The 19,792-nt window shown below is 33.3% G+C and overlaps 1 protein-coding gene across 1 annotated transcript; it reads left to right on the top strand.

Annotated features, from left to right (window-relative positions):
• The first annotated feature begins 2,904 nt into the window (after positions 1-2,904).
• LOC143066974 (uncharacterized) lies at positions 2,905-15,857 on the top strand. Its single transcript, XM_076239864.1, has 2 exons — positions 2,905-3,416; positions 12,612-15,857. The coding sequence occupies exon 2, from the start codon at positions 12,614-12,616 to the stop codon at positions 15,230-15,232; it is 2,619 nt and encodes an 872-aa protein (XP_076095979.1). The 5' UTR covers positions 2,905-3,416; positions 12,612-12,613; the 3' UTR covers positions 15,233-15,857.
• The last annotated feature ends 3,935 nt before the right edge of the window (positions 15,858-19,792 follow it).

The following is a 19,792-nucleotide window of genomic DNA, read 5'->3' as shown; positions in this document are numbered from 1 at the left end:
TAAGATCAAGATATTATAATTTGGTTTTTAGGTATACAATCACTGGCGGATCTAGATCTAGAAATTTTCACAAGTGGGGGCTTCAGTGATTCCCTATACAAGCAACCAAATTTTTTCCCAGAAAAGGGAGGTGGGCCCCCTGCCCACCCTAAATCCGCCTCTGCACAATAACTTTAATTCAATACTAGTATATACGTCATATCACAGAGACTGTGCATCTGTATCTGTATAAGGATTCAATAGCAGACATTAATTAAATGCACCACTGTAGTCGTTGCAGGATAGATCCGCAACCGTGAAACTCTAAACTGCCATCATCCAGATCATTCCGTTGCGCTGTATGTTTGAAAAAAAAATTGTGTATCTGTCTTATGATTTCTTAATTTAAAAGAGGAACGAAAGTAAACTGATCTACTCTGCAAATAAAAATTACCATCTTTAAAAATAAAAAGAATGCGATCATTGGCTATTGAAGTTTTCAAAATTATTAATAAAGATTGTCCTGTATATCTCCATGATTTAATACATTTGAAGGAAAACACTTACTCTGTAAGATACCAGAATACAGCCGATCTACCACATGTAAGAACAACTGCATATGGCCTACAATCTTTAAGATATGCGGGTGCTATGCTTTGGAATGAGCTGCCAGATGAGCTTCGTAAGCAATCATCTTTAAATCAATTCAAGCCCTTGATAAATTCTTGGCCTGGCAGCTCATGCCAATGATTTGCCTGCAAAAGCAGTTGATTTCTGTTCATTATTTTTGGTTTAATGCTTTATTTTCAGAATGGTAAATTTATTTTCTTATCTTTACTATAGTGCTTCTGTTGCTTTGTGCTAATTTAGTAACTAACTAATCTATATATGCTTTTAATGTGCTTTTTATGTGCAAACCATTTTATCTTAGCTTTTGTGCTTTTATCTCATAATTGCATGTATTAGTATGTGTTTAACTTGTAAGATGCTTAAAGAACTCTTGTACTAGCCTGCATGTTACACTGATATGAGCTCTTGCTTTATATGTTTTTAATTTTGTTTGCATGACTTGATATGTATGTTTTGTTTGCATGACTTGATATGTATGTTTTGTTTGCATGACTTGATATGTATGTTTTGTTTGCATGACTTGATATGTATGTTTTGTTTTACTGCTGTTATGTCGGTTTTAAAAGCTCTTCAGAGCTTATGTTTGTACTTGCAATGCTTATACCCACTCTGAATAAAGCTGTGTGTCTTATGTCTTATGTCTAACGCCATGGCTAAAAATGAAAAAGACAATCAGAAAAACAATAGTAAACATGACATGTAACACATAAAACTGAACAATAAGCAAAACGAACCCCACCAAAAAATAGAGATTTAAATTATCTGATGTTTTCAGCTTCTGGATTTTCCATGAAATTTGACTGTTTGATGTCACCTGGGACTAAATTTATTATATTCAATCATCAAATTTAATTGCAATCGGTAGCATTTGTGAGAGGCAAGTAAGCATTTAAAATCGTCCGTCGATCGAAAGAGAGAATAATTCCATATCCACTGAATTGTGAGTTATTTCAGAAGTTCCCGCAAGTCACGTCACGATACTTGTTTTAGTGTTAAAAAGTTTTATTAATGACATCACAATAAAAAGTAGGACCAAAATACAAAATATTGTTACATTTTCACTAGTAACATATCTGTACAATTTTTTTAATCCAAGGTTAAAATTTCCTCAGGCAAAGTCTTCCTTAGATAGATTGGTATATTCCTTTTAGTCCCCTTTCGGTCACTTTATTCTCGAATATTTGTGTGCGTCTGCTTGGGGGTAATTTTTGAAAATTCTGTTTATACCGGTTTCCTCTATCAAGGCTTTATAACTTAAATGTACGTTTTCTCGATTTTTTTTTTTTTGTAGTTTTTTTTCTCTCCATTAGTCGTTTCTTTCGGCCATTTACTCAAATTCTTTCTCTTAATTTGCTTATTTTTACCGATTCTATATATTATAGCATACCATTATTTTCCATCTTTTATCTCTTTTTTAACGATTGTTGTCTTGTTAATATTTTGCCTTTAATGCTATAATCTGTAAACCCTTACCCATCTTAATTTACACACCATGGCCTAGCTTTGGTTTCCTGATGAACAATGCTTTGGACGAACCAAATTTATTAAGTGGTATTTTCATTTACAGAAGCTGATAACAAATGTAGTTGAAATTAATCTAAAGTTTGAGGTATCTGAAAACGTGTAAAAGTGATGTTTGTGTTAATGCAACTTTAATTTCGTTATAGTCTATAGACCAGTGCAAAAACACAGTTCACTATTCATTAATTTTGAATAGTAAAAAGTGAAAAGTGAACGTACTTCAGCCCGGTAGTCTATAGCACATTCTAGTAAACGTACAAATTGTGAAACGTTCACGACTAAGGAAAGTTACTTTCCACATAGAATGCCATGAGTTCATAATTAGGAATTGGAAGATGCTCAAATGATAAGTAATAAAAAAAAACCCGTACGAACAAACAAATACGCTATAAATCAACCTACCAAAATCAATACAGGTAAAATTTCCCCAGTCCAGACGAAATAAGCATATATATTTATTATTTCACAATGTAAAAAAGAGGGGTTGTTCACAAAGAAGTCTTGCTGAAAACATCATAAAATATGAACAAACATAAGCTTCTCTAAAGGTACGAGTTAAGAATGGATAGTTTTGTTAATTGCAGCCTTAGATCACTATCATTTTTATTTCACTGCAATTATAATGCAAACTTCAAACTTTGAAGGATAATCATATGTTCATACGTGTAATTCCCTTGGGGTCTTCTACTGAACAGTTCGATACAAAAAGTATTTAATATCAATTGACGTTTCTATTACATTATAAAGTGCGTTTCAACATGTTATATAAGTTCTAACAGTTTATACGAGAAAATTCATAAAATCCCAACTGTTTCATCATCTGTGCATAAAAAATCGATGAAAAAGCTGAAAAAGCTTGTTCAATTTGACAAAAACTCATAAACAGTATTAAGAAACTTTATAAGTACATCTTTAAGCAGCAAGCTGACGACTGATTTTTTGCCAATATCCTCAATATCTTATTCAAGACACTCTTTTGTGGAGTAGAATAATCGATTTGCTAGCTTATACAAAGCAATATTAGCTGATTCTAAGTAAGACTATAAGCCATCCATCAATATCATTTTATTCACAAGCAGACGACTAGGTTTCCGCGTGTTGCCTTGGGGCCAATCAACCGACTGTGCGCAGTACAACAGCATGATTTGATATAATGCCAAGCTAATACTTGTACACTCTCAGTCTACTTAGCTAGTGAGAACGATATAGGTGAATAAAGTGGGAACAGAGCAAACACTATTAACGAAAAAGTCGGTCAGCAGAGTTCACTACTAGATCCATCAACGGTAAGAGACTTTTAACAATAATTTAGAACTTTTCATACTTTTTTTTTGTTTTCAGATACTTTAAAAAGATTTGTTTTATATAGTTAACAATGAAGTTCTGATGTAGTTCAGATAGGTAAAGTTGTAAAGTACATTAAAGTCTGCTCACTAATTCATGTGTTGTACAAAGTATTTATTAAGGTCGATGTATTACAATATATTTATATAGATCAATGTGCTTCGAGGACGTTATGTATATCTAAGCTATTTGTTATTCATTTCTGTCGAATTTTTAGCTACTTTGTCTTTATTATTGACTAAACATTATACGGGATAAGACATATATATTCAGAATGATACTTTAGATAAAAAGTTTACAGCGTGCACTGATAAAGTAATATGATCTGGCGCGTAAAAGCATATGGTACGTCTGCTGTAAAGTTGATTATAAGCAGACATATCTCTATACGTCACGACCTCGCCTTTGAGATTGTGAGTGTGTAAGCTGCTTAAGTTTTATTTTTGGCAAAGAGGCCGTTTTATATTGATTCGACAAAGGTCATTAATAACTTTAATACGAAGTTGTCAACAAGTAATGCGTTTACAAATACAAGTAAATGCAATTGTTATGTTATTATGTTTCTAGAGGTCTTAAGTGTACGTTATGAAAAATTATATTAATTGCTGCATTTTATGCGAATTCTATATGCAAATATAAGCGACAAGAAGTCAAACATTTACAAAAGCAAAAGTTTATTGCAGAAATATGTCATCTTGACTTTTATGTTGTCGAATAGAAATGGATTATTTACGGGCCATTACTCATTGTTCATTAACTTAAGAAGCCGATCTGTTTTCTTTCGTGTATAAACTACATTGATTTATAAATATGTTCATCTATAGGTGTATTGTGTTATTAAAGATATTAAACACTTACAACCGTTCACTGGGACCAGACACAAAAAAGCATAAGAGAAGTACTACGCATAAGTCATGAACGTTTCAGGTTAACATCTTAAACATTTTTAAATTAAAGATTTTTGTGAAATGAGCCCCAGTGCTTTTATTTGAGAGTTTCTTTTATTTACATTTTGTTCAACGAAAAATATTTCCTCTATGATTTGTTTTACTATATTGGCTGCTTTAATTGTTTTATTTCTTTGAGTATACTTAATATTGTCCTTACAAGGTACTTTTTGCCTGTCGATTTTCATAGACAACCAGTTCTGAAAAATGAAACTAGTTTTTGCAAACTTAAAATTTCCCGAAGCGAAATCGATATACACCAATACAGTTTAAAAATTGACTTAGATAACGTAGTCCTAAAGTAATGTAAAAAAAAGAACATTTGACCACGGGGTGTTTATAAATTATCATTTTTATGACATAACAAAATAACTTCCGACATTATGATTTATTTCATTTATTTTACGACAAGTTGTCATTTAATACTGTTCCTGATATTTCAATCAAATTACATACACCTATATAACTAGTGATGACCAAATAAGCTTTAAGCTATGTCAACATTATTACTCTTATTTTTAATAAGTTTTGCCTTAATGTTATGATTTATAACAATGAACAATTTGATTTTCTAATAAACCAGTTTCTACAAATGTACGGACATATAGTCACGATGATGTTAATCGTATTGTACACAAAGTAAAAAATATCTTATTATGTTATGCATAGAAAGATATATTTAACAAAAGAAGAAGCCGGGATACAGTGCATGATACCCGAACTCACAGTGATGGATTCTATGGGAAGCATGAAGAACGAGCCGTCCCATTGATTAGAAATTATATATATATATATAAATACATATAAAAAAGATGTGATATGATTGCCAATGAGACAATTCTCCACAACAGACCAAAATGATACAGAAATTAACAATTACAGGTCACCATACGGCCTTCAACAATGAGCAAAGCCAATACATCATAGTCAGCTATAAAAGGTCCCGAAATGACAATGTAAAACAATTCAAAGGAGAAAAATAACTGCCCTATTTATGTACAAAAAATAAACGAAAAACAAATATGTAACACATAAATAAACGACAACCATTGAATTACAGGCTCCTTATATCATGTTCTCAGATATAAGCTCCCATTTAAAGAAATCACACGAAAAATTAAACCTATTATGTGTTGCTCTCCTAGCTATAAAATGATGTGGAACATATTCTATCATAATCATTTGGTAACTAATGCTCGTCTTAAACATAAAAGCTAAACTAAATATAAAATAAACAACACTCCCAAGGCTCCTGTTGGTTGTCATCGTGCAACACAGTTAACAACACATATAGTAAAAATATAGAGCTACTTTTATCATAAAACACTGTCAAACACCCAAACATACTATCCACACTCATCTGTGTCCACACTTATATATATATATATATATATAAAAATAGTGTAAAATCGTCCATTTTTCACCTAATTCCGCTCTCCGAATTATATAACGTATTCGCCAATAACGACCCCAGTTCCTGGTTAACATTAATTTTGTTACTTCTTATTGTCAAATGAAAATAGCACTGAACCAAACAAGAACCAAATGGAATTGAAATGAGATTACAAAATCATTTTTGTCGAGCCTTCGACTTTAGTCGAAAAAGCGAGACTAAACGATCCTACATTCCGTCGTTGTCGGCGTCGTCGTCGTCGTCGGCGGCGTCCACAAATATTCACTCTGTGGTTAAAGTTTTTGAAATTTTAATAACTTTCTTAAACTATACTGAATTTCTACCAAACTTGGACAGAAGTTTGTTTATGATCATAAGAAAGTATCCAGAAGTAAATTTTGTAAAAATAAAATTCCATTTTTTCCGTATTTTACTTATAAATGGACTTAGTTTTTTTGCCAGAAACAAAACATTACATTCACTCTGTGGTTAAAGTTTTTAAAATTTTAATAACTTTCTTAAACTATACTGAATTTCTACCAAACTTGGACCGAAGCTTGTTTATGATCATAAGATAGTATCAAGAAGAAAATTTTGTAAAAATAAATTTCCACTTTTCCGTATTTTACTTATAAATGGACTTAGTTTTTTTGCCAGAAACAAAACATTCACTCTGTGGTTTAAGTTTTTAAAATTTTTATAATGTTCTTAAACTATCCTGGATTTCTACCAAACTTAGACAAAAGCTTGTTTCTGATCATAAGATATTATTCAGAAGTAAATTTTGTAAAAAAAAAATTCACTTTTTCCGTATTTTACTTATAAATGGTTAACATTACATACAGTCTGCAGTTAAAGTTTATAAAACATTTATTAGATTCATAAACTATCCTGGATTTTTTTACCAAACTTGAAAGCTTCTTTCAATCAAAAGACAGTATAGAGAGGGAAATTTTTATTGATGTTTTTCTTCATTTTTGTTGAGTCTGCGATTAACAGCAAAAGTTCCGTGGAACCCTTACGAATTTTTCTATAAGTATACTGCGCAATAGATTTATAAAAATATCTATAATACTAAAATTACGAGGTCCAATTTGTCAGCCGTCATCACGTAAAAACGACGAATCACAGAATTCAACTTTATATATAACTAATATAGTACAAAGGTGTAGATTAAAAATTACACCACTCCAGGCCCTTTTGTTTTCCACGTAATTAATATTGCCAATGATTAAGAAGTTCCGGGTCGAGTCCGCTACCGATACCAATAGTATATTCACCTGTTACTTATGACCTTATCCGTACGTTCCGCATCTGACAGGCGCACCACCAAACGTTGTAGTCAGGATTAATATGTTATATACACGGGTCATAACCACAGGGTTGACACTACTAAATTGTCAGATTGTTACCTATTGTAGTATTTTAATCAGTAAGACTTTCTAAGATAACAATACGAATACTAAAAATCTGGACTAAAAATAAGGCGTATAGATACAGTTTTCAATTTGTTAGTGGGCATGACGTAAAACAGCGAAGCAAAGAATTCAACTTTATTTATAACTTATATAGGACAATGCTGTTGATTAAAAAATACTCCATTCTAGGACCTTTTGTTTTCCAAATAATTAATATTATTGTTTCAGTTCGACGGGTTCAAACAGAAATACTAATACTAAAATAAGGCTTGCGCATAGTTATATACTTTAATTCAGTCACGGACCCGTGATATCACGGGTGTGTTCTAGTATATAACAAAAAAGTCATAATCAAATTGTGTTAAACATACATATGAATGGTAACTGACTCGTCATTGAGAAACAGGTACTGAAAAAAAAAATAGAATTGACGGTAAATCTAGACTTTTTTGCAAAGACGGGACTGAATATGCAATTGTGATTTTAAGTCGTTTCATATGTATTCTATTCTTTTTGTTTAACATTAAAATTTCAGATTTTTAATATTCTTTTCTATATATCGTTAAATGGATTTTTTCTCATAATGCTCGAACTTATGATTTATGTTTGATTTAGTTTTGACATCATGTCAGACGATTTTGTTTCATATGTTTCAATTAAATTATGTCAATCTATAAATTAATAATAAGTCTTAAGTGTCTCATGTAATGTTATATATCTAATTCGCTTGTCAGCCGTCAGTAAAAGCTTAAGAATTCTTATTTTTTTTTTAAATAGTTTAGAATGTTTCAAACCAATTTGAAAGTAAAACAGAGAAAAACATGAGACACAGACTGGTCACTCAGTTATGACTTGTCTACCATGTACTACTAACGTAGTAGGAAACACATTGTTTGTTCACGTGTGTTTTTTTTAATTATATTTTTTTTTTTATTTCGCGTAATGCAACGTAGAGCTAAAACTCTTTTGTGTATAAAATTAATTCAGAAGATTTTGGGCTTTTTTCGAACTCATTTATAGACAAATCTTTGAATACAAATTATATCAGTAGATCATTCAACATACAAACATTGTCATTTCGGGGCCATTTATAGCTGACTGCAGTATGGGCTTTGCTCATTGTTGAAGGTGACATAAAGTTGTTAATTTCTGTTATTTGCATGGTCTCTTGTGGAGAGTTGTCACATTGGCAACCATATGACATCTTCTTTTTTATAAACAGCCGGACAAAAACAAAACTATAATACAGTTATTCCATGTAGTATCATCTATACTTTTCCACTTTCTCACGTTTTGGACAGTTCAAACATTTTCACATTTTTGTTTTCTTTAGCAAGAGCTCACATTTGAAGAACGTGACTTATTTGACAATTATGACATATAAGTGTTTCTTTTACGAAACCTTAACGAAGTGGCAAGTAGCCCCACTTAAAGAGCTTGTCTATATAATGACATATTGAATAAGTACATTTAAAACGAAGTACATGTAGACGTATGCACATGTAGAACTTTGTGTCCTAAACACTATCCATTATAAATACATACAAGTAGGGTTAATGAATTTGTTTTTGTTATCATAACTTTGATACTGGTCTGCTGAACATGGGATATAGATATACATAAAACTATAACTAAAGTACGACATATTTGTCAAGAGTCATCAGGTACATTCACTTGAGACCAATGTTTTCAAACGCAATTTGATTTGAAAAAGATGTCGGCAAAGAGTTTTTGAGTTTGAATCTTACAAAGAAAAAGAATAAATAAGCAATCAAAAGCGGGCTTATATAAAATTCTGTATTCTGGGTTTGCTTTATGTTGAAGCCAACAGGGCGATAACAGAGCCGTTGCAACTTTGTTTCTTCTAAGAAATATCGAGCTGAACATTTTTCCAAATTCAATTTGAAAATAAGAAAAATGACATGCAAACTAGTCAATTAGGACTATATAAAAAGTGTTTATACGCAGAATCTATGAAATTGTACAGAATAAGGAGGAAAGCTGGTTGAAAATATGCTTTAAATTCTAAACATTCCAAAAGAGAATCAAAAGAATTTGCTTAAAATTAGACTTGTGTTATATTTCCTATATTGTTATAGATATATTTTGAAATTCCGAATTTGCAAAATAGGAAATATAACACTTGTAATAACAAAACCAAAATACTATGCCATAGCCACATATATCTGGACACAAAACCTTTAGAGCTACATAAAATAATGTTGACGAGACTAGGAAAAAAAAACCACGAGTATCTTACTTAGAATAGGGAATTTAGATATCGATTCATTTGATGACTTTTTGGACTGAAATCTCGAGAACTAAGAAAAAAATCCCCATATTTTTGTAGTAGAAGAACAACCCAATTGTATGTTTTGTTAATTTGTTGTAGTCCTGAACATGCATGCAATATTTGCCACTGGACGCAACATTCAGTCAAACAATCAATAATGTGCCAGGTCATAGAGTAACAATTCACATTCAGATATGTCACCCTTAGTCTACCAGTTTTGTTCTTACTCCTAAATGCCACATGTTAACGGAGAAGCAGAAAATACAAACTCTTAATTCCTTTTGGGATGACCAAGCCGGTAAACGAAACCACGATCTCCCAAACTCGAGACTTCCACTGCAAGGGCCTTTTTTTTTCAAATGACTTAAATATTTGTATAGTTCCAGCATTCGGCTTTTAAATTGGTTTTGTCACCAAGCAAGTAACGTATATATCTGAGTTAACATATTATTCGTAGTAAGTTGTAAGTTTAAGTTTTTTTTGTCCGAACCTAAGGAAGAGTATTGTGAATTTTGAAAGTGCAATACTACCAAAACAAGTAAAACTGACAATGAATTTTTATACGACCGCAAAAATTGAAATTTTTTGGTCGTACGTATATTGGTATCACGTTGGCGTCGTCGTCCGTAGTCCTCGTCGTCGTCGGCGTCCGAAGACTTTTGGTTTTCGCACTATAACTTTAGTATAAGTGAATAGAAATCTATGAAATTTAAACACAAGGTTTGTGACCATAAAAGAAATTTTGGGATTGATTTTTGAAGTTTTGGTCCCAACAATTTGGGAATTAAGGGCCAAAAAGGACCCAAATAAGCATTTTCTTGGTTTTCGCACTATAACCTTAGTTTAAGTAAATAGAAATCTATGAAATTTTGACACAATGTTTATGACCACTAAAGGAAGGTTTGGATTGATTTTGGGAGTTTTGGTCCCAACAGTTTAGGAATAACGGGCCAAAAAGGGCCCAAAATAAGCATTATTCTTGGTTTTTGCACAATAACTTTTAAAAGTATAAGTAAATGGAAATCTATGAAATTTAAACACAAGGTTTATGACCATGAAAGGAAGGTTGGGATTGATTTTGGGAGTTTTGGTCCCAACAGTTTATGAATAAGGGGCCCGAAGGGTCCAAAATTAAACTTTGAATTCATCAAAAATTGAATAATTGGGGTTTTTTGATATGCCGAATCTAACTGTGTATGTAGATTCTTAATTTTTGGTCCCATTTCAAATTGGTCTACATTAAGGTCCAAAGGGTCCAAAATTAAACTAAGTTTGATTTTAACAAAAATTGAATTCTTGGGGTTCTTTGATATGCTAAATCTAAGCATATACTTAGATTTTTTATTATGGGCCCAGTTTTCAAGTTGGTCCAAATCGGGGTCCAAAATTAAACTTTGTTTGATATCAACAAAAATTGAATCCTTGGGGTTCTTTGATATGCTGAATCTAAACATGTACTTATAATTTTTATTATGGGCCCAGTTTTCAAGTTGGTTCAAATCGAAGTCCAAAATTAACCTTGTTTGATATCAACAAAAATTGAATCCTTGGGGTTCTTTGATATTCTGAATCTAAACCTGAATTTAGATTTTTTGATTATAGGCCCAGTTTTCAAGTTGGTCCAAATTGCGGTCCAAAATTAAACTGTTTGATTTCAACAAAAGTTGTATATATGGGTTTCTTTGATATATGCTTAATCTAACCATGTATTTAGATTTTTTTATGTTTGGGCCCAGTTATCAGATTGGTCCACATTGAGGTCTAAAGGGTCCAAAATTGAACTTTATTTGATTTCATCAAAAATTGAAATCTTGGGGTTCTTTGATATGCTGAATCTAACCATGTATTTAGATTTTGGATATTGGACCATAATAGGTAATGTCCAATTTAAAATTTAAAGTTTTTAAGTTTAAGTTCTTAGACCACATTCATTATGTGTCAGAAACCTGTATTGTGTCAACTATTTAATCACAATCCAAATTCAGAGCTGCATCAAGCTTGAATGTTGTGTCCATACTTGCCCCAATGTTCAGGGTTCGAACTCTGCGGTCGTATAAAGCTGCGCCCTGCGGAGCATCTGGTTGAGTATTAAAGACCAGTCATTTTATACATATACCATTATAATGATTATAGAAACCATCAGTACTAGAAATGTTGTATTTGATGGAAAATTGGGATTTTGTAACTCCAACTATGATATTTTTTGCAGGGATTTTCTCTATCAGATTTTGAATACTAATAACTCACTTTATTTTAATTAATACTAGTACAACTGTTACTGTATTCAAAAACATGTTAAATAGGGACATCATATGTTGCATTTCATACGATTATTTTAATGATTTAGTATCGGGATATTTAGATCGAACTGATAAAGTGGGAAAGCTAGATTTTCTGTAAAATTTTCACATGTTTAGGATCAAAACAACAAAGGGCTTCATAGTCCTTAAATCATGGGAAAAGTTGTACCCAGTGGCGGATCCAGGGGGGGGGTTCCGGGGGTGCGCACCCCCCCTTTATTTTTGCCGATCAATGCATTTGTATCGGGACATATGTTTTGCACCCCCCTGCACCCCCCCTTTGCCCTGGGTTAGCACCCCCCTTTCGAAAATTCCTGCATCCGCCCCTGGTACCATATGGTAAAATACCCCCGGTCTCCCCACCCCCCTTATTATTTGGATCCGCCACTGAGCTTGTTGTGGTGGTGGTAGCTTTTTCGTATAAAGCTTCCCATTTTACCCGATAGAAGATATTTTAAAATATCTAGTATACAGATGTCGAATAATTAAAGGTTGTCCGTTATTCTTGACCTTGCTTCATGGTTCAACCTTACGCGTACATACAACATAATTTCTTCTAGTTGTCATGTCTTCCTCACATGCATGAAGTATTTGCCACTGGACGTTAAGTAACTATCAATCAATTTTAGTTATCATGAGTAAGTCAACTGTATTTGATAAATACTAACATTGCATTGTATACATCTCCAGGTTCAAAGTTACAAAACACATGTCCACTATCATTCCATTTGACAGGATTCACCTTACCTGATCTTACCTGGTTTCATTTTAATTTTTTTATTTTAGAAATGGACGAGAACTACCCGGAGACAATTAATGGAGTGTGTATTAAAGTAGAACCTAACAGTCCGGCAGTCATGTCAAAAGATACCAGATTCGATGAAAATTTCTCCCTCCAAAAGTCAGCTTTCGAAAATGGAACAAGTGAATATCCATCAGGCCACAATGAAAAAGATATGCATGATTTAAATGGACGACAAACACCCTCATACAGTCATTCATCGTCTGAATTTTCGGGATCTGGTTTTGGTTTTGGTCAGTCAAATTGTTTTGATAATCTGAGAAAACCTTCATCGCCAGCATTCTCAGATGAACTTAAAGGTGGAATGTCTTCATTGGATTCTAATTACAACACCTCAACACCCTCGATAAAGGAAAACATGTCACCGCGCGTTCCTCTGTCATATCATATGTCAAAAGGGGCTCCACCGTCAATGCTTGGTGACAGTATATATAGCTACGCCTCTTTTAATGAAAACAATTACTCTAAAATCAATATGATGTTAAAAACTCCAACAAATGGGAACGATTTTGATGAAACAGATTCTAAACTTAATCTGACGTATCCAGGAACAGCTAGACCGATTGGCAAAAAAGCACATCTTCCAAAACGTTACAAATGTGCAATGTGCGCCTATAAAACTAGATATAAATCTGATTTGAACCGTCATGTCCGGAAGCACGCAGTTGCAGGATATAATTGCGACATATGTAATATGCCATTTAAAACAGTTGGAAATGTTGAATTTCATAAAAGAAGAGAACATGCTGATACATATGTTGCTACAAAACAGGAGAAAAAACCTAAATTTAACTGTAAATTGTGTACTTTTGGAACCATGCAAAGTTCGGAACTCACTCGTCATGTTCGAAAACATTACGTTGCAAAGTTCACATGCACTTTATGTAATCGTCCTTTCATGTCGTCTGGTAGTCTTGTACACCACGAGAGATCTGATCATAATATGAATAACAAAGACACCCCTCAGAATGGCGAATACGGCGATCAAGCTTCTGAACAAAATGGCGATCACACGGAACCGATTATAGAAAGTGATGACGAGAATTACCAGACCAGTACAAATAAGGAACACACTCAAACAGACGACAGCCATAATAAGTCAATGAGTAATGAATATGAACAATCATGTGGAAACACCAACGGTTTGTCCAAAACTAATGCAGCGGTAGCAACAAACGGTAATACTTTCCACAATGGCGATGATTTAGACAGTAAAGACGATGAGATGGTGAACGGAATACAGGACAAACCATTAACAAATGGGTTTCACGATGATTCCAAAGATGATGATGGTATTGCCAAGCACAAATGTCAGTTTTGTAACAAATCTTTCGGGCGGAAACTTGTATTGGACTATCACTTGAAAAACATTCATAAAATGAAAATAAGGGAAGACGATAGTGCTTTCTTAGAATATAATGACGACTATGACTTAGCATTGGATATGTCTATTCAGGAACTTGAAAACAGTGGATCTCCTACACAAGAGGCAAAAGTTCCTAGAAATGTAGAACGGGAAGATTACAAGCACATGCGTCATCAGTGTCCATTCTGTGCATATGCAACCAACTATAAAAGTACATATGACCGTCACGTGAAGAAACACGACTTAGAGTGTCATATTTGTCACGTTTGTAGAATGCCGTTTATCACATATGGACACATGCAGCGTCATATCCGTGACAATCATCCTGAATATCACCTTAGTATGATAAATCAGTCAAATTCCGAAAAAGTTATGTCACCAGGAAAAGATGAAATGAATGGCAACGGAAAGCCGCCGCTTAAAATGGCCTTTAAGCGAGATAACGATAGACCTTTTCAGTCCGGTGTAGCTAATTATCAGGCCGTAGCATTAAATGGTCACGCAGACGCCAATAAAAACTTTTGTCCCGTAGTTCCTTCGAAACGAAAGAAACATCCACCAATCCAACGTCAAATGGAACCGGGTGTAACGATGGAGCCGCCAACAACTGGAAGATTTGCAAAATTAGTTTCGGATTTCGATGATTTCGCTTCCCGTCCGTTTGCTTGTGCTTTATGCTTCTTTAGGACACGTAGTGTTGATGAGTTGACCAAACACACTCAGAACCATTTAACAGGATGTAACCCGCAGCCAGTTCCAGACACAGCGCGGTTTAACATGGCGTTTATGCAACAGTTCCAGAACAAACAGGCACCAAAGATAGAACGACCTGAACCTATACGTCCGACAATACAGCACAATGTACAAAGTTTCAGAAAACCCAATCACAAGTTACAAGATGTAATATCCAAACTTTGGAATGAACCTAAACCAGGTGTTAAAATGGAGGAAGAACCCGAGGAGGAAGAAGACAGTTCTCATAATATCTCAGATTCTATCGTTCCAACTTTCTCTGTCCACTATCGTAAAGACAAAACTAATCTCACAAGACCATACTTATGCCTGTTGTGTCGAAAAAGATTTAGATTATTGACAATTTTGAAGCAGCATTTCCGACAAACTCACAGTGAATCACAAATAAACACAAAATCTTATACATGTAGTATCTGCGGCGAGTTGTTTAATAGTCCTGTGCTGTTGCAAGAGCATCATGATTTTACGCATAAAATGCAATCATAGAAACTTACTTATTGATTCTGTCTGTCATATTGAATAATGGTTAATTTACATGCTAAATACACTTAATTATTCGTGCATGTGACTAAATGGTGCATACAGAGCTCATGTTACAAACACTTCAACTTGTGTCGGAAAAGTTCAAGTTACCACAGGGTAGATCGTTTCCAAAGTATGAAAAATGGTCACCAAAACGTAACCGATTATGTTGCATCACTTGGATATGCTTATGTAACATATTGTTCTTTTACAAAAAAATCCTCTAGTATTCAGTGTATAAATGTACAGAACCGTCTCACTGTCATGACTGTATATACTGTACATTCATTATATATATGGGAAAAAGCTTGTTTCTTAGGTGCTTTCTTCACATCTCGCATTAACTATTTGAATCACTTCATTTTGAATTGATAATGTGGTAAAAGTGTACAGTATACATATATTTTAAACTTTCTGTACAAATGTTAAATATTTTAGTGTTGAACTTTATATATATATATTATATAAGTTGATATTTTTTGTTATTCCGTCGGATGCATTTGTTGATAAACATAGCCAGTATTACATCTACAAAATATATATTCCACTGTATATGTGTTCGTTTAAAATTAAAACTTGTTAATAATTATCTTTTATTTGAAATCAATTACTTGTGTTCATTTAATTCATCGAAGATCCCATGAAACCATCCAGTAGTATTATTAGCTAGTTTTCTATCCTAATGGTCACCATATATGAACTACATGTGATGTTACTCAACCACCAGTGAGACAGCATTCCAACATAGAGAATAGCACATCACCTTCAACAATGAACATTGGTATGAAATGCTCTGAGTCACTCTGGGTTTAGACACACTTCGTGAATTCCAAATAGATAAATGTTTCCGCACCCGGTATGAAATGCTCGGAGTCACTCTGGGTGTAGACACACTCCGTGAATTCCCCAAATAGATAAATGTTTCCGCACCCGGTATGAAATGCTCTGAGTCACTCTGGGTTTAGACACACTCCGTGAATTCCAAATAGATAATTATAACTACACTGCAAACAATACATACAACAGTCATTCCACGTAGAGTACACAGGCACTTTTATAATTTAATAGGATTTTTTTTAGATTCAAGTACATGTGGCGGCGTACAATGGACAATAAGATATGTGACTCATACAGTTGTGTCTTAAAGAAGTACATATAAAACATCGATTTGTCACTAGAATTCTACTTGACCTGAACCAAAAATTCAGATACCAGGATTTCAATTTTGTACGACAAAATTCTCACCAGTAATGCTTGAATCAAGAAATTACAATGGTAAAATGAAGCATGAAGTTGACAGACAACGAAAACACACAAAATACATACAGCTAAAGCACCATTGGCATTAGTAGAGCATTAACCGCATACCCTCGGAGTTCTTGAAACTTAACTCCAGTTTGTGTGGGGTTCTAACTGCTAGATAGATTGTGATAGATTAATTTCCAATGCATGTGTTGTAACGTTAGTCATGGTCATGTTTATCGTTTGTCTTGGAAACACCCCATGCTTTCATTGCAAACTTTTCACATTCTGTCATCTTACAGTGTTAGATAAATAAATGTTCTGGAATAGACATCTACTGATCGCTATGTTGTGCAGTTTGAATCGAAGGCGAACTAGTGATTGATAACTTGAGTAACACGACGGATGTCCTCAGTGAACCAGCAATCTATAACCCGTAGGGCCATTTGTGAGCATTTGAGTTTACATCCGTTTTTTGAGGGGTTCTTGTTGCTATAACTTCAGTTTTTTGTGTAACTCTACAAGCTTATCTCTATTTGTCACTGTGTTATCTGTTCTTCAGTTTTCTATGTAATGCCATTAGCTTATCTCTTTTTGTCACGTGTCTGTCTGGCAGGATTCATCTGACCTTGGCCTGATTTTGATAGTTAATTAGTTTCTTCATTTTTCCTGATTTTTTCTCAAGACACTATATACGAAAAATATCAAAAGTCATGGGCGGATCCAGTCATTTACAAAAGGGGGTTCCCAATGCAGGATATAAAAGGAGAGTTTCCAACCAAATGTCCCAATTCAAATGCATTTATCGTCCAAAAAAAAAATAGGGTTCCAACCCCTAGATTTCCACCCGACAGAGTTCGTCTGACCTTTGCCTCAAATTTTATTGTTTGTTTACTATGCATATCCATATATTGAAAAATTACTAGTATTTATTAATAATTTATAGTTTTGCGAGTGATACAAATCATTTTTCAAGGTCAATAACTCCTATAAACGGGATAAACTGACAATTTTGGTAAAATTCCATTTTCGTATGTTTGACTATGCTGAACATTTTTACAATTTGAGGTTTCTATCTATCATGGTTTCTGCTAAAAACAAAACAAAAAATGGTTAAGGTCATCTTTCAAGGACAATGATTCTTACAAGGGTTAAACTGACAATTTCGGCCATGTTGACTTATTTGTAGGTATTGTATTATTTATTTTTGCTGTTTTGGGTTTTAATCTATGAAAATTTAAAATTTGGTAGCAATCATCTTGCATGAACAATAACTTCTTTGACTGTCCCTCTGGTGACTTTCGCTCTTCTTTTTAATAAGGAATCATCTGACAATTTCGGTCAAATGACTTATTTGTAGGTCTTACTTAGCCTAATATTTTTGCTGATTGAAGTTATAGTTTCTGGAAAAAGTCACAAATTTGGAAATAGATCCTGACGGACAATCACTTTTGTAAGGGATCAATTGACAATTCGTACATATGCCTTTTTTGTAGTTTGCTGAAATTTTTTGCTGTTTGACTCTCTATCTATGTGTGGGAAAAACAACAATTTGGCAAAAATCATCTTTCAGGGGCAAAATATACTATAAAGAATCGACTGAAAATTGTGGTTTTTGTTTTTGTAGTTCTTGTTTTAGTTTTGCTATTTGAAGTTTCTATCTACCATGGTTTCTGAAAAGAAACATTAAAATTTGGTAACATGCAGTAATCTTTCAAGGGCAATAACTCCTTTTAAAGGATCAACTGACAATTTCGTTCAAGTTAACTTATTTGTAGGTCTTACAATTATTAATAGTTTTGCTGTTTGAAGTTTCTTTCTATCTATCATATTTTCTGGGAAAACTAATACAAATGGTAAAAATCTTCTTTCAAGGGCAATAACTCCAATAAAGTTGATATGATATTCAGGTGCTTGTAATTACTATCATGATTTCCCTGATAGAGGTTTGCTACTAACAAAGAAACTTATAAACCAAATGTTCCAAGTTAAAATCATCCCTTTATATATACTAAACTTACGCCATCACGAGATGGTTGAACATTATCAAAATACAGAAAATCTGTTTCACAAATGATAACTGATATGTTTCAATTGTCGTAACTACAATACTGTCACCTTTTCCCCCAAATGTGACCTAAGGGATTAGACTTATCACCAAGTTTGCACTTACATCAGCACCACAAATGGGCCTCATGTGGAGCAGGTTCTGCTAATACCCTTCCAGAGCACCTGAGATCCCCCCCAGTTAGTGTTGATCAGTCTATAGTTCTCTATGTTGTGTTTTGTCTTTTTAATCATGGCATTGTCAGTTTATTTTCAACTAATGAGTTTGAATTTCCCTTCAGTATCTCTTGCCTCTCTTCTATCATAGTTTCTAGGAAAAATATTTTTTACAAGCGCAATAACTCCTATAAGGGATCAATGGACAATTTCAGTCAAGTTGACTTATTTGTAGGTTTTACTTTGCTGAAATTTTTGCTGTCTGAAGTTTCTCTCTATCTATTATAGTTTGCGCAAAAAATTAAAACACATTAAAAATAACCATTTTTCAAGGGCAATAACTCCTACAAGGGATCAATTAGCAATATTAGTAATGTTGAATTTTTTGTAAATCTGGCTTTGCTGAAAATTTTTGCTGTTTGAAATTTCTGTGTATCTCTGTTGTTTTTTTTCTGACTGATAAGTTTTGCTCTTACTGATTTAATTTTTTCAGATTTAAAACAAACATTTTAGCCATGGTGGTCATGTTTGTTAAGTAACTGGAACAAAAACATAAATTTAACACTAAACACCATTAGGATCATTCACCCAAAATTTAGTTGATATTGGTTCAGTATTTCAATTTTGAAAAGTTTTGAAAAGGGATGCAGAAGGCTTAAATAAGTGGATTTTAGCAGAAAGAATAAACCCAGAGTTGCCTGAAAAATGGAGGCATGATAAAAGACATCATTTTAAAATAATTCAAGACTTTCAAAATTATTTTAAATTAGTAGACACTTTAGTGCAGAAAGGTAACTTTGGTATCACAGAAATATCTAAATTAATACAAGATCTCAAAATGAGGTTATTTTGGTAGATTAACACAAAATGCTGGGGGCTTTAATGTAAACATGCAAGAATAAATATAGAAATAGAAATACTGATGTGTGATAGCCTAATATACTGTGAATTTTTAAAGCCTGTTAGTTGGTAGATTTATAATAGTTTTTGATTTTCAAATTCATGATGCCAAATTAGTGGCCTTATCATTAATCAAACCTCCTCCTGTTTATTAACAAA

Source organism: Mytilus galloprovincialis, chromosome 3 (assembly GCF_965363235.1).
Source record: "Mytilus galloprovincialis chromosome 3, xbMytGall1.hap1.1, whole genome shotgun sequence".
Lineage (NCBI taxonomy): Eukaryota > Metazoa > Mollusca > Bivalvia > Mytilida > Mytilidae > Mytilus > Mytilus galloprovincialis.
Note: the sequence above shows the minus strand (reverse complement) of the source record. Positions and strands in the feature narration are given on the sequence as shown.